The sequence below is a fragment of the Hemicordylus capensis genome, chromosome 6 (genome assembly GCF_027244095.1).
Source record: "Hemicordylus capensis ecotype Gifberg chromosome 6, rHemCap1.1.pri, whole genome shotgun sequence".
Classification (NCBI taxonomy): domain Eukaryota; kingdom Metazoa; phylum Chordata; class Lepidosauria; order Squamata; family Cordylidae; genus Hemicordylus; species Hemicordylus capensis.
Genome location: NC_069662.1, coordinates 154,305,128 through 154,319,436, shown reverse-complemented (window position 1 = coordinate 154,319,436; position 14,309 = coordinate 154,305,128). Strand labels below are relative to the sequence as shown.

The following is a 14,309-nucleotide window of genomic DNA, read 5'->3' as shown; positions in this document are numbered from 1 at the left end:
CCCGAGATTGTGGAACGTGCTCCCTGCTGAGATACGATCCTCCCCATCTCTGGCAATTAAAAAAAAAAAAGAAGAAGAACATTTGAAAACCCTTTTTTTTTACCCAAGCTTTCTCAGGTTTTTAAAAAAATACTGTTTGTTTAATTTAATGGTTTTTAAATTATTGTTATTGTTTTAACTTTTATATGTGTTGATCATATGTTGGACTGTTTCAACTTTTATGTGTGTTTTAATTGTTGTTAGCCGCCCAGAGACGTAGGTTTGGGTGGGGTATAAATTTGATAAATAAATATACAAACAAACAACCTTCTACACATAGCCACATCCCCACACATCCTCCAGGGGACTTGGGAGTTGCATGGAGGCTCCTGGGACATCCCTCCTGACATGTGCGCACTTCATTAGTCAGGACACCAGCCAGTGATTGCATCACATTTCACAAAAGGTTACTCAAGGTTCAACAATGGTATAGTGCAAGACCTTGTTGTTAAACAAGCCCATATTTAAAACGCCAGCTATAGCATTTCTCACTTCATTAACCGTTACATCCAGAGCAAAATGTTTGGTTCTATATTCATGTCCTGTTCATATCAGAACCCCACACACTTTGTGAAAAGCTTAAGAAAGGAAATGAATCTATACAAAAGACAAAATATACTTATTTGCAATATTTAATACACGTATAAAAATAGTTTAGCATATTTTAAACATACATTTCTATACAATTGTAATGAAAAGCGATGTACAATTTTGATTTCGCTTTGAAAAGATGAGGCCAGAAATCTCAAGAACATTATGAGGAAACATAAATCAAAGCAGCATTCCATTTCTACTCAAGGCAAAATCCTGTACAGTTAAATAGTTTGGCTCTCTTTGGAAGGGTCCAATGCATCTTCTTTGCAGTTTCCTTGACTTGTAAACAGTTCTCTGGTCAAGGACTTAGAATTTCATCCAAAACATGCAGAGCAGTTTGATACAGGGTTCTGAAAACAGAGCAGTGAGTAGCTGCGTAAGTTATACAAATGACTGGCAAATAAGAAAGCCTTCCTTTGCACCACCCAAATATCTGCATACTATGACACTCTCATAGGCATATGGTGCAGTTCCAGGACATTTTCAAAAAGGTAACCCGTTCCCACATATACAGTACCTTTGAAGGTTCAGAACAGTTGAAATCTGGACATAACTTTACAATGAGAAAGACTGGGAAAAGGGGTAAAAGCTTTTACTAGCTAGTGCTGATAATTAAGAACACCATACATTTATTACCATCAAGAGACAGAGTAACGGTAGCAGTCTGGTAACATGGGAGCAACATTATCTCTAAAAGGGAAGTCAGCAGCTCAATGCCAATCCGTTTGCAGGGAAAGTGACCAATAAGGAGGTTCCAGCATAGAGCCAGCATGGCACAGTGTTGGACTAGGACTGGGAAGATGCGAGTTCAAATCCCCATTCAGCCATGAAACTCACTGGGTGCCTCTGGGCCAGTCATGCATCTCTTAGCCTAACCTACCTCACAGGGTAGTGAGGATAAACATAACTCTGGGCTCCTTGGTGGAAGAGCAGGATATAAATGTAAAAATAAAATAAATATATGGCGGCCACCCTGAGCATGCACAAGTTCAAGACGTATTGGGGACCCCCCCAAAAAAAGTACTGAATGACTGCACATGTGTGTGTGTGTGTCAGTGCCAGCTCTGTGGCTGTTTGCCTCTCTCTGCTCTGGGCTCACATACTGAAGGTATGTATTTTCAACAGGTAATTAGGCCACCCTTTGAGCTCATTGTTCACAAAGCAGGAGGCACAACAGTCTCCCTGCCCAACAGACCCCATGGCCTGGGCCAGAAGCATCCTACAGATGCAGGTGCCACCATGAAGCAAGCATGCAAGAGGGAGGACCATGATGGTAGAAAACTTATAAGAGGCGCTTTGAAGGGAAACCTACACGCCCACCTTGTGCAGCAGCAGCAATGGTGGCAGCAGCCAAGGTGTTCTGGGCTATTTGTCTCTATCAGAGATAACTTACTGGCAAGCAAGAGCTGTTCTTTAATTTTTGATAAAATCTAGGCGCAAATACATGGGTTGATCTTCTGCTTATGGGAGGAAAGAGAGACATGATGCCTGACGGAGGAGCCCGCAGCATTGTCAGAGTAGTTTCAGCTGGATGAGAGCTGCAGAAATGGAGTGTGAATTCTGGCACCCAAGATAAGAAGAGTTGGGTTACAGAGTTCACTGGCACACACTTCCCAGAGACAGAAACTGCCTTTTTCATGGGAGATGGGGAAGTACTTTGAAACTTTGTATTCATCATCCTTTCCCCCACATCTCTGTGCACACAGGGTAGCAGACATTTTGCACTGGATTAGTGAATTCAAGATCATGACCTCACCAATGCTCAACTTAGAAATCATCACCCTCCCCTCAGCCATAAGCATATATTTTAAATAACTGAAAAAGTGCTGCATCTTTTAATGTTCAATCTCCATATTTGTCAGTACAAGGAAGTTGTTACCATTTTTTTAAAAAATTAAGGTTTTAATTTGTGGCTGATTTTTAAATTGTTTGAAGTTTTTGTATATTTTTTAACTTGTTTTATACTATTGTAAACTGCCCAGAGATGAACGTTTGGGGTGGTGTACAAATTTAATTAATTAATTAATTAATTAATTAATAAGGATATGCCACAGATTAGTCACCCTATAAGAAGTAAAAACTAGTCATAGACCAAGCGTTAAAGAGTGGGTTTTCCTTCACCACCACCCACCTTTAATGCACGCTTGTATGTCCAATGGGAATTTTTAAAGGTGCTATACATACATGGATTAACAGAGAGTCTTAATACAGAGTTCTATTCAGGGAAACAAAGTTCCCTCCCAAAGGTTTACCTTTGCGTGCTGCTAACATCTTCCCGGGCAATCTCACTGCATGCTGTTAACTTCTTTTGAAGGGCTGATGCAATATCCTTTATACATGAAGATTTATGCTTACCTGCTCAAAAATATGATTAAGTTGAAGACCAGTTAGACTTGCTGAAAAGTAGCAATTGTTCACCAGTAGAGTGGTACCATATAGGGTGACCTTAAGAGCAACTAGCCATTAATCCAACTTTCATTGTGAAAGTGGCAACGATTCAATTTGTAAATGCTGGACACAGAAGGCTCTCTTTAAAATGCTGAAAAGTATTTGCATTTACACAGAACCTAAAGTACGGCATTCGGCTATGCTAGCTGGGCCGGCACAGCACACCTGCTCACTAGTGTGCAGATCCAGAGCCCAACCTGTCATTGCGTGGCAGGAGGGTCCACAGAAGGAGCTTTCACCACCTCCGCCACCATCCCTACCTCAGTCTCCCCTCTCTGCCACCAGCACAGCACCCTGCCACCAAGCCTGCCTCAGTCTCCCTTCTCCACTCTGCTGGCCGCCATGGTGCTTCCTATCTGTGTCTCCTCCTCCAGACATGGGCCCATGTTTTCATTGGTCACTGCTGCGGCAGGAGTGGGGCTTGCCACGTACCCCCTAAGCAGGGTATATATGTGCGTGTGTGTACGCGCCACTTTTCCAGGCACCGCACTCGCAAAGGCCACGGCAGCGGCACCTTTCCCTGCAGTGCGGCCATGTGCGTGCCGCCACCAGGTGTGCAGGCTGCAGGGAACAGCGCCGCAACTGCCGTGGCCTTTGCTAGCGTGAGCGCCACACCCGGAAAGGCAACAGGGCAGCAGATCTGCTTCTTAAGGGAGCTGCTTCCCACTCCGCCAAACTGGTTTGGCTGCAAGTGTCCGAGGCAGTTCCGTGCCTCCCAAAGGAGGTGCCAAACTGGCTCATACACATCCCTAACAGTAGTCAGTCTAGTGTTTTTGGGGAGTCCATGAATACCCCTCCCCTGCTGTTTACTCCCAGCAGCTAGTATTGAGAGGAACTCTATGGAGTTCCATTTAGCTGCCATAGCTAATAGAGGCTGAAAAGCCAATGTGCAGAAATTTGTCCAACCCGCCTTCTGCCTTTCAAGCGAAGACCGTGGTCATTCCATTCATTCAATTCTATAATATATTTTGTAACAGTATTTTCTTTTATCTGTCCCTGAATCTCCTGCCAGTTTTATCAGGTGTCCTAATTTCTAACATGGGGGTGAGGGAGGGTGCTTTGCACAATGCACAATTGTATAAGCCTCTGCCATGTATACAAATAATATCTATATATATTGCTTTTCAACAAAAGTTCCCAAAGCAGTTTACATAGCTATAAATAAATCTATCCTTTTCTTAGGGTTTATATCCCCTAAACTAACCCCCCATATACTTTATTATTTATCATTGTTATTATTTAACATACTCCTATGTTATACTGCCCAAAATGCAAGTTTACAACAAAACAATAAAAACAACAAGAAAAAAGGTTAACACATTACAATTCAAAACTTTTTAAAAAATTAAAACTATTAAAAACCAACTATTAAAACAGTATCTAATTAAAAGCCTGGGTGAACAAATGTGTCTTGACTGCCTTTTAAAAAGTTGTAAGAGATGGGGAGGCTCTTATTTCAGCAGGGAGTGCATTCCAAAGCCTCGGGGCAGCAATGGAGAACGCCCGTCCCTGGGTAGCCACCGGACAAGCTGGTGGCAACTGCAGACGAACCTCTCCTGATGATCTCAATGAGCGGTGTGGTTCATAGCAAAGAAGATGTTCTCTTAAATACCCAGGGCCCAAGCTGCTTAGGGCTTTATAGGTTATAACCAAGACCTTGTATTTTGCCTGGAAACTTAACGGCAACCAGTGCAGATCTTTTAAAGTAGGAGTGATATGGTCTCTCCTTTCTTCATTAGGGAAAGTGCTCCAATCTCCCTCATCATTTTGCTTGCCCTTTTCTGCACCTTTTCCAGCTCTAAATATCCATTTTTGAAATGGAATAAGCAAATTTTTGCATAGTATTCCAAATGCACTCACATAACAGATTTCAAGGCATTAACTCACTGTTAATTTTAGTTTTTCTACCCCTTTCGTAATGATTGTATACCCAATTGACATTGTTTTTTTAGTTGTCCACCATGACCCTAAGAGTTGGTTTCCAGTTAGACACTACAGTTTAGACCCCACCATAGGTGAAATTAGGATTTTTTGTTGTTGCTTTGAGTATCACTTTACACTTACTTACACCAACTCTTGCCTTTTTTTTTTTTTTGCCCATTCACGTAGAATGGAGAAGTTCTTTTGAAGCTCTTCATAATTTGCTTACATTTCCACCATCTTAAAGAATCTGGCATTATCTGTAAGTTTGCTGACCTTATTTCTCACCCCTAACTACCCAGCTTTGGAGGTCTAAAAATATACTAAGAAACCTGTATAATTTTCAATGGGTTCAGAAAGGCCTATTTTTACTCACCTTTAAGTAAAGCAATAATATGCACAGTTGCTGCAATGCTAACAATTCCTTCAATTTCTTCAGACTCAATTGATTCCATCAACTCATTTAAAAAAGATCTAGGAATGAACAGAACATGCACTAAATATACAAGAATTAGAGTTGATAATTATATGAATTGTATGAAACGAATATGAATTTTCAGAGGTCTTGGGTTTAAGAGCCATTTACAAAAGCCTTTATAAGTTCAAGCCAGCATCACTTTCATGCTTTCACTTCTGCTCTTCCAAACAAACCCACCCTCAGCCCAAGGCTACCATCTCTTCCTTCCTCCTCCTTAGCATCCAAACAATCTACATCCCAGTCCTCTTCTCAGTCAAGATCTGCCTCAATTCCCTCTGTTCCAGTGCATCTAAGCTTTCCCTAGGAGGATGTCGGGCTGGGGGTAAGCAGCACTCCCGCTCAGCCACACTCCTTTGCCGCCACTCCTCACCACCACCACCCTGCACTGGATACTCAGCAGGGCACTCCCCATCAGCCTGCAGAGGAAATTCAGCAAATATGGCAGAGAGAGGCAGGGGAGAACTTCTGTAGAGAAAAATTGCCTAGTACTTTTAGGGTTAATGTAGTGCATAGAGCTAAAGAGTTCCATCACTTCCCTCCTTCAAGCAAAGAGAGAGGCAATCGAACTGCCCAGTCCCGCATGAACTGGATACTGAATGAGAGGCCTGCGTGCGCCCTGATTAAGCATCAGGGTGCACATGCACTTCTCATCCAGTACCTAGCTCACGGGGCAATGGGAAGTTCGGTCGCCGCTCTCCTTGCTGGGACAAGGAGGGAGGTGATTGAACTCCTTAACGCTGCGAGTGCTGGATATTCAGTAGCACCCAGTAGTATATGAACTGGATACGAAATGAAAGGCGTGTGCGCACGTAGGCCTCTCATTTAGTAGCATGGGGCTGGGAAGTTCGATCACCTCTCTCTTGCATGTTTAATGCTTATTCTGTCTTGAATTTATCGTTCTTGAACATGGGTGACTCACACACAATATAATAATCCAAATGTAGCTTCACCAGAATCTCACACAAGAACAGATTCCTCACAATCTCTGCACTGGGTCAAACCCAAAGAAAGTTAGCTGCAACTAACTTGCCTTACTGATTTCAGGGCTGCCACCCTGCCGGACCCTTTTGAAGTGCAGCGCCAGAGGGGGAAATGGGGCGGGAGAGGTATCCTCCCCTGCCCACGAACCAGCGGTCTCTCGAACCTGTTCGGAGGCCCGTAAAAGGGCCTCTGAACAGGTTCGTGCAGATCCCTGATACTGATTAACTTCACTGTTTTTCAGCTGAGCCACTGTGACCAACCAAATGCCCATTGCCTGTCCCCCAAAGCACCTTACAAGTAATGCTGCTGAATGCTGATCTTTTCCTATGCCAATATTACCTAGTTTCTTCCAGTCACATTGAATACATCTTTCACTTTACTATTTGAACTGCCCCCCAAACCACTCAGCTTGTATACCAGAGCTGGGCTTGCTCAACACATAAAAAGCCTTGAAAAAAAAATTATCTTCTGATATGAGTGAGGAAAACAAAAGTTACGATAATATTGAAATTCTCATCTTATATTTTGAAGTAAAAATTGAGTGTTTTAATCTATTCTGTTCCAAATCAATACTGAAGATCAGTGAATAAAGCATCCTTTCCCCACATCTTCCTTATCAGACCAGATGGTTCATCACTAGAAAACCAAAGTACAGATGAAAATAACCTGTACTCAAAGTCTGTTTTGAACAGCAGTAGTTTTTTATTTTATTATTATTATTTTTTATTAACATATTTTATACCGCCCTAAACTTACGTCTCTGGCAGTTTACAACAAAATAAAAACAAAGAAAAACATTAGTTAAAACAAAAATGAAAAATGTAAAACGTTAAAACAATCTAAAATTTTTTAAAGAATATTTTTTTAAAGCATCAAAACCATTAAAACCATATTAATTAATAGCCTGGGTGAACAGATGCGTCTTTAAAGACGTTTAAAAAGCTGTCAGAGATGGGGAGGCTCTTATTTCACTAGGGAGCGCATTCCAAAGCCTCGGGGCAGCAGCGGAGAAGGCCCGTCCCAGAGTGGCCACCACACAAGCCAGTGGCAAATGCAGATGAACCTCTCCAGTGGATCTCAGTGGGCGGTGGGGTTCATGACGAAGAAGATGTTCTCTTAAATACCCAGGGCCCAAGCCATTTAGGGCTTTATAAGTTATAACCAACACCTTGTATTATGCTCAGAAACATATCGGCAGCAAGTGTAGCTCCTTCAATACAGGAGTTATATGGTCTCTCCGAGATGACCAAAAGTAGTAGTTTTGAAAACAGTTATTCATTTTAGAAAATGAAGCTTTCACTATTACCTCCAGAATTTGAGCAGGCATGATCCAGACTCCATTAATCCTCAGAAAATACTACTGAAATGGCTGAGGTATGATCAGATATGATTAATTTCAACGGGACTTACTCATGACTAAGTGATTCTGGATTCTGCCCTTTGCAATGTTTTCCCTCTATTGATTTTTTAAGTTTTAAGGCAAAATATAGAACTATAAACAGAAAAACAGATTCTCAGGCAATATCTTTTTCTACTATCCCAAAGCAAAAGCTGGCATGGGACTATTGAAATACTAAATTCAGTTAAATATGGGTAACACAGCATGTACCCTGAGTAGAGAATTAATGGGTAGTTATAATGGGCCCTGAGTATTTAAGAGAACGTCTTCTTCGTCATGAATCCCACCGCCCATTGAGATCATCAGGAGAGGTCCGTCTGCATTTGCCACCGGCTTGTCTGGTGGCTACTCAGGGACGGGCCTTCTCCATTGCTGCCCCGAGGCTTTGGAATGCACTCCCTAGTGAAATAAGAGCCTCCCCATCTCTGACAATTTTAAAAAAGTCTTTAAAACACACCTGTTCACCCAGGCTTTTAACTGATATTGTTTTGATTGTTTTAATGTTGTTTTTAGAATATGGTTTTTTAAAAAATATGTTGTGTTTTAAAATTTCTTGTTTTTGTTTTTAACTAATGTTTTACTTTTGTTTTTATCTTGTTGTAAACTGCCCAGAGATGTTCGTTTGGGCAGTATAAAAATATGTTAAATAAAGTTTAAAAATTTTTTTTAACATTATTTGTTTAGTAAAATAAATTTTCCTGTTAAAAACGGGCTGGGTTGCACAGATAATCACTCAAAAGTACTGATATATTATTTCCACTGTACTCTCAATTTATTTTACATATGGAAACAAACTTGTCAGGATAGAAAAATGGCAAAATGCAACTGCAATGTTCTGAAATACATTGTTTTGTTTCCCCTTCAACTTGCAAATACTATTAAACTAGGATTCTAGAGTGTATTATGTTCTCTCTCTCTCTCTCTCTCTCTCTCACACACACACACACACACACACACACACACACCCTTCAAAACCAAAAATGAATAGCACACAAGTTGACCAGTATATGAAAAACTCTGCCAGTGGGTATGGACAGCTTGTTTCTGTAAGGAATTTGCTCCGATTCACACTTTATCCCTAGCAGTTCTCTTCTTCATGTACTCAACTGAGCCTTGGCATAGAGACCACTTCATATGAAAAGGTCACCGCATGGTGCAGGTGAAAGTGGCACCCCTAGCTCCTGCACAAGGTGAACAGGAGTGCCACCTGACGGCAACACATGAACCAGGCTATGTTGTTAAAACTGGTTTTCCACATACAACATGCACAATGAAAAAACTTACCTGACCATATTTGCTGACTTATTCACTGTTGCTATTAATGTGCTTGAAAGTGGAGGAAGTTCTGAAAAGGTCTTAGGTGAACTTAGCTCTTCCATATTTGATGCCTGAACAGAAGACATTTTACAATTCAAAATGTGGTAATACAAAATTCTTCAAGAATACATCAAATGACATGGGAAACAATGTTACTGGTTTTGAATACTTAACTATCACAATAGTTAATACCTAGGGCAGAAGGAAGCACAATAATGTGGTCTGAAAAATCACTGTTTATCTGCAGTTTGGGGGAAAATAGCACCAAACAACAGAATGTTCTAGAAAGCTGAAGGAGCCCTCAAAGAAGCAAGTTTTGGGCAGTATAGAAATATTTTAAATAAATAATAAATAAATCAGCTCCTATTGCCCAGGTGTGGTTTGAAGCGGTTGCTGAAGTGTGTGGAGAAACCAACTTCCTGCTTAGCCCTTTCAGGCTAACAGGAAGAGTCCTGGAACAGCCTGCCTTGTGGGGATACAGAGGTTGTGAGGGTGCGGGGGAAGCTTTAGAAACTCAGTCCCCTTGCAAAAAGCAGCACTTGCTGGGTGGTGATGATGGTCTCAAAGATGCATGGTAAATTAGTGTGCATTATTCTACCCCCATGAAAAGTATGCCAGCCAGAAAGACCCTAAAAGGTCTGTTGCATGTGCTGGTACTCAGAGCAGTAAGAAAGTCCTTGGTGGATGGGCAGCAGATATAGCCATCCTAATGGAAAACTGAAGGCACTGAAAGGAGTTGTGACCCAAAGCAACCAAAATTGTGATAGCCTCTCAGGGAATTTTTAAAGCTGTGCATCCTTGCCTTGCCCCAAGGGTAAGCCATTTCTTCCTTCAAGCAACCGCAAGCTAACTAAATTAGTGTGCAACTAGAGAAGTACCAAGAAAATTACAAAATAGGAGTGATGTTAAAAGGTGACAAACAAAACTAATCCAAAGGGTATTAGAAGATTAAGAAATAAACAATGGTTATACCTACAATAAGAGCATTCGTGTATGTAGCTTTCATTTATTCGGTAGAAGAATAAAAGGTTGGAATGACTGTACTAAAACTTTATAAAATACTTGAATGTATGATCCACAACATCAGTGTCAGCACTTGTATGCCCCTTGCTTCTCTGCTGTTCCTGTGCATGCTCAGCGAATTCCTCCCCTTGCCTTTGCATGCATATGGAGCATGTTCATAATAAAGACAGTAAAACACAACACTGTACCTTTTGTTGTAACGTGTAACCTATCTCAACTACTCCTGCTGCTAACAGGGAAGACAGGACTCCATGGTGAACTGCTGAACAAGTCACAGTACAGCACTGGACCGTATGTATGAATTCTCCAAGAGGCTCTTGAATGGAGCGAATTAGCTAGAAGAAGCAAAAATCAGTGCTATAACCTCTAAGGATTTAAAACATTTTTGAAATTTACATATTAATGGTACACTTGTGCACACAGGGACCTGCAAAAGCAAAACAGGTACAGTTGGACAAAACAGAGGCAGCAGATCCTCAGCCTGCAACAAGAATACTCCAGTTCAAAGCTCCAGTCACCCTAGAATAAGAGCCTTGTAAACTATTGGGGCCGTATGTGTGCGCACGTGTGGGAGAAGGTTTCAAGGGGACACCTTTTTCTTTCCCACTCTCTGGAAGCCTTCCCCTACGGGAATCTGAAAGGCTCAGGCGGAGGGCTGGCTGCCAGCTCTAGCCTAAGCACTTTAGTACTATGTAGGGGCAAAGTGTCATTTTTCCCCATTTCCTCCTTTCTGAAACCTCCCCATAGCATGGGGTGTATGTGGAGTTTTGAATGAACACACATGAGATGTCAAATCTGTGTAGAACCATTGGGGAAGAGTGACCATAGTGTGATCCAATTCAGCTTATATGCAAGTGGAGCATTGCCAAGGAAGTCCAACACAGATGAGTTGGATTTCAGAAGAGGAAACTTCTCAAAAATGAGGGGATTGGTAAAAAGGAAGTAGAAAGGGAAGGTCAGGCGGGTCAAATCACTCCAGATAGCATGGAACTTATTTAAAACCACAACAACAGACACTCGGTTGGAATGTATCCCAAGGAGGAGGAATGGTACCATCATATTCAGGAGGACACCAGAGTGCCTAACAAGCTGTCAGGGAAGCTATACAAGGGAAATGGAAATTCTGCCTAAACAAAGAGAACAGAAAGGAACCAACTCTGGCAAAATAAATGCAAGGGGACAAAAAGTGGGGCAAAAAGAGGGTTTGAGGAGTATATAGCTACAAGTGTCAAGGGGAGTAACAAAAACTTCTTTAAATATATCAAGAGCAGAAATCCTGCCAGAGAAGTGTTTGGATCCTTAGATGAAGGCATAAAAGGGATTATTAAGGAGGATAAGGACATTGCAGAGAAGCCAAATGAGTTCTTTGCATCTGTCTTCACAGCAGAGGATACTGACCATATACCCACTCTGGAACTGAGCTTCTCAGGCTTGGAGGTGAAGAACAGGGCCAACTTGAGGTGACAAGAGAGGATGTTCTAAACTGTCCTGAAAAACTAAAATTTAACAAAATAACCAGGGCCAGATGGCATCCACCCAAGAATTCTGAAAGAACTCAAATGTGAAATTGCTGACCTCGTAGCAAAAATATGCAACTTGTCCCTACAATCAGGCTCTGTACTAGAGGTCTGGAAAGTAGCTAATGTAACTACAATTCCAAAAAAGGGATCCAGGGGGGATCTAGGGAACTACAGGCTGGTTAGCTTAATTTAATTTATCTGTGCCAGGTAAATTGATGGAAGGCATACTTAAGGACAAAATTGTTAAACATATATAAGAACAGGGCTGGCTGAAGGAGAACCAGCATGGCTTCTGCAAGACCAAGTCTTGCCTCACTAACTTTTTGGAGTTCTTTGAGAATGTCAACAGGCATGTGGATAAAGGTGATCCAGTTGACATACTTGGACTTCCAAAAAGTTTTTGACAAAGTTCCCCACCAAAGGCTCTTGAATAAATTTAGCAGTCATGGGATAACGCGACAGGGTTATGTTAGGCCAACCTTTTCTAGGCAGCTTAAAAGAAAATTGCATAAATGAAGCTCACAATGCAGGCCTAATAGTATGCATAGAATTATTTTCCCTGAATAAAAAAAGGAGTTAAAAGACTCGAAAAGAAGCAGGGAGTCATGAATCTTTATAAGCCAAAATGGAAAGAATCAGTGCTGACAAAGGACTGAATATCATCCCTATGAATTGGAAATATGGGAGCAAGCTAACAAAGGAAGCGAGGATAACACATTTCTTGCAAAGTTGTTGAGATTACTCCAAAGTCAGTAGATGCATTACAGAACTTCAGAGTCTGTAAAACAATGGTTAAAGTTAGTGATCTTGCTGTATGGAGGACAACAGCTTCTGGATGGCAGAATGAAAACATTTAATGTTATTTAAGCTAGACCATTTTCCTTTAATACTTTTGTGTCAGTATAATTCTACTGTAGACAAGCCCTTGGAAAAACCATGGGAAAAGAATGGCACAGCATCAGAATATGCTATTGAGCTTTATGAATGTAATTGGAAGAGGGTGCTGATACAAATAATATACTTTGTTCCTTTAAGTAAACAGTACCTTTGCTTGTCTGGGCATGTATAAAATATACTTGGAAATATATGATCATCTCTGCAATTCAAATCTGACATCTAAGCAAATTTATTTGCATTTACGAACATATCTTGCCCACTACTGACATTTTTAAAGAAGGACTTTTTAAAAGCAAGACTAGAACTATCAGGCACTCCTCCTATGTTGATAATGGCTTTCAAATGTAGTTCACAAAAGTTCCCACTATAGGACTTTCATACAACTATAGGAGCATGTGCTAGGCTCTTTATAATTCAGTGGCAGGAGGGCTGTTTCCCCAACTGCCAAACAAACACGATGCCCTTTTATTAAAATACTGAAACACTGGCAATGTTGTTAGCAAAAACAATTTTATCCCCACCCCATTTTTACTACTTTATAGAGTAAGGCAAAATGCCAGGTGAACTGGAAGCATTCAGAGAAAAAACTGAATTTTAGAAGATAGCATGCAGCCTTTGAGGTAAGGATGTATCCATATGTGCACGAACTGGGGTTTCCACAGCAAGGGGAGTGGCCAGCAGGCACTTTACGCATGAAGAGTGCAGGTCCTTACCTGCTCTCCACTGCCCCGTGCAGCTTCCTGCTGGGGCGGTGCTTGTCTCAAGAACCCATACATTGTGCCGGCACACACATGGCTTCCACGCATGCGCGGGTGCCATTTGCGTGGTCAACAACACCATGCTGGTGCCATGGGCAACCATGCATGTGCAGATGCCACATGCATGCCAGCACTTCCTGTGTTCTTGAGACAAGTGCTACCCAAGCAGGAAGCTGCATGGGGCAGCGAAGAGCAGGTAAGGACAGGCTCTCCTCTTTCTTAAAGCTCCCGCTTGCTGTTCCCCTCCTTGCGGTGCTGAACCTGTGCATGAAACAAATCCTTTACTTTCAGGGCCATTCCCCCAAACTGAAAGCACTACTAATTCTTTTGTAATAGTAATGCTTGATTAGACCAAAACAGTTTTGAATGTTGGATAGGAAAAATGTCCACATCATGTTACCGTTTCTCTCCCCCACCATGTAGATACAATAAGTCATTTATTTACGAACAGCTAAACTCACTAAATGCAAACCTAACAAATACCTGAATTCCTTCTTCCCGTTGTCTTCTGAGCCTGAGGGCCAGGCATTCTAGAATCTTCTGGAACATCTTCTGAATATTGTCAAGAAGTTCTGTCATATGCCCACTGCTATCGGCATGACAGGCTAAAGAAGCTTCAACCATTTCTTTCAGGATACAAAGTAACAGTGGAACGAAAACATAGCCTCTATCTAAACCAACAAAAAACTGAATTAGGTGACAGAATATAGTCCTAGCTATCCCATTCTCAACATATACAGCTGATTAATCCCTGAAGGCTCAACTTGTAATAATTGTTTTATTGGAAGTACATTAGTATTTCCTCTCCCTGCCAGTTGAGCTCCTATTTGACAGTATAATACCCTGAACCCTCAGTAAAGTGGTAGCAAATAAGGAGTTCACTTATGCGAAGTATTCTAAATGCCCTACCCTATTTCTTGTAGGCACATACACAG

The 14,309-nt window shown here is 41.5% G+C and overlaps 1 protein-coding gene across 3 annotated transcripts in view; it reads right to left on the bottom strand.

Annotated features, from left to right (window-relative positions):
- Window positions 1–655: 655 nt before the first annotated feature.
- NCAPG2 (non-SMC condensin II complex subunit G2) overlaps window positions 656–14,309 on the bottom strand; it is a 54,402-nt gene continuing 40,748 nt past the window's right edge. For all 3 annotated transcript variants that reach the window (XM_053266212.1, XM_053266214.1, XM_053266213.1), the window contains exons 23-28: window positions 13,858–14,045; window positions 10,388–10,534; window positions 9,144–9,247; window positions 5,378–5,475; window positions 2,886–2,988; window positions 656–983 (exon numbers count right to left, since the gene is read on the bottom strand). In XM_053266212.1, the coding sequence (XP_053122187.1) occupies window positions 932–983; window positions 2,886–2,988; window positions 5,378–5,475; window positions 9,144–9,247; window positions 10,388–10,534; window positions 13,858–14,045 (692 nt within the window). In that variant the 3' untranslated portion in view covers window positions 656–931. The remainder of the gene's footprint in view (window positions 984–2,885; window positions 2,989–5,377; window positions 5,476–9,143; window positions 9,248–10,387; window positions 10,535–13,857; window positions 14,046–14,309) is intronic.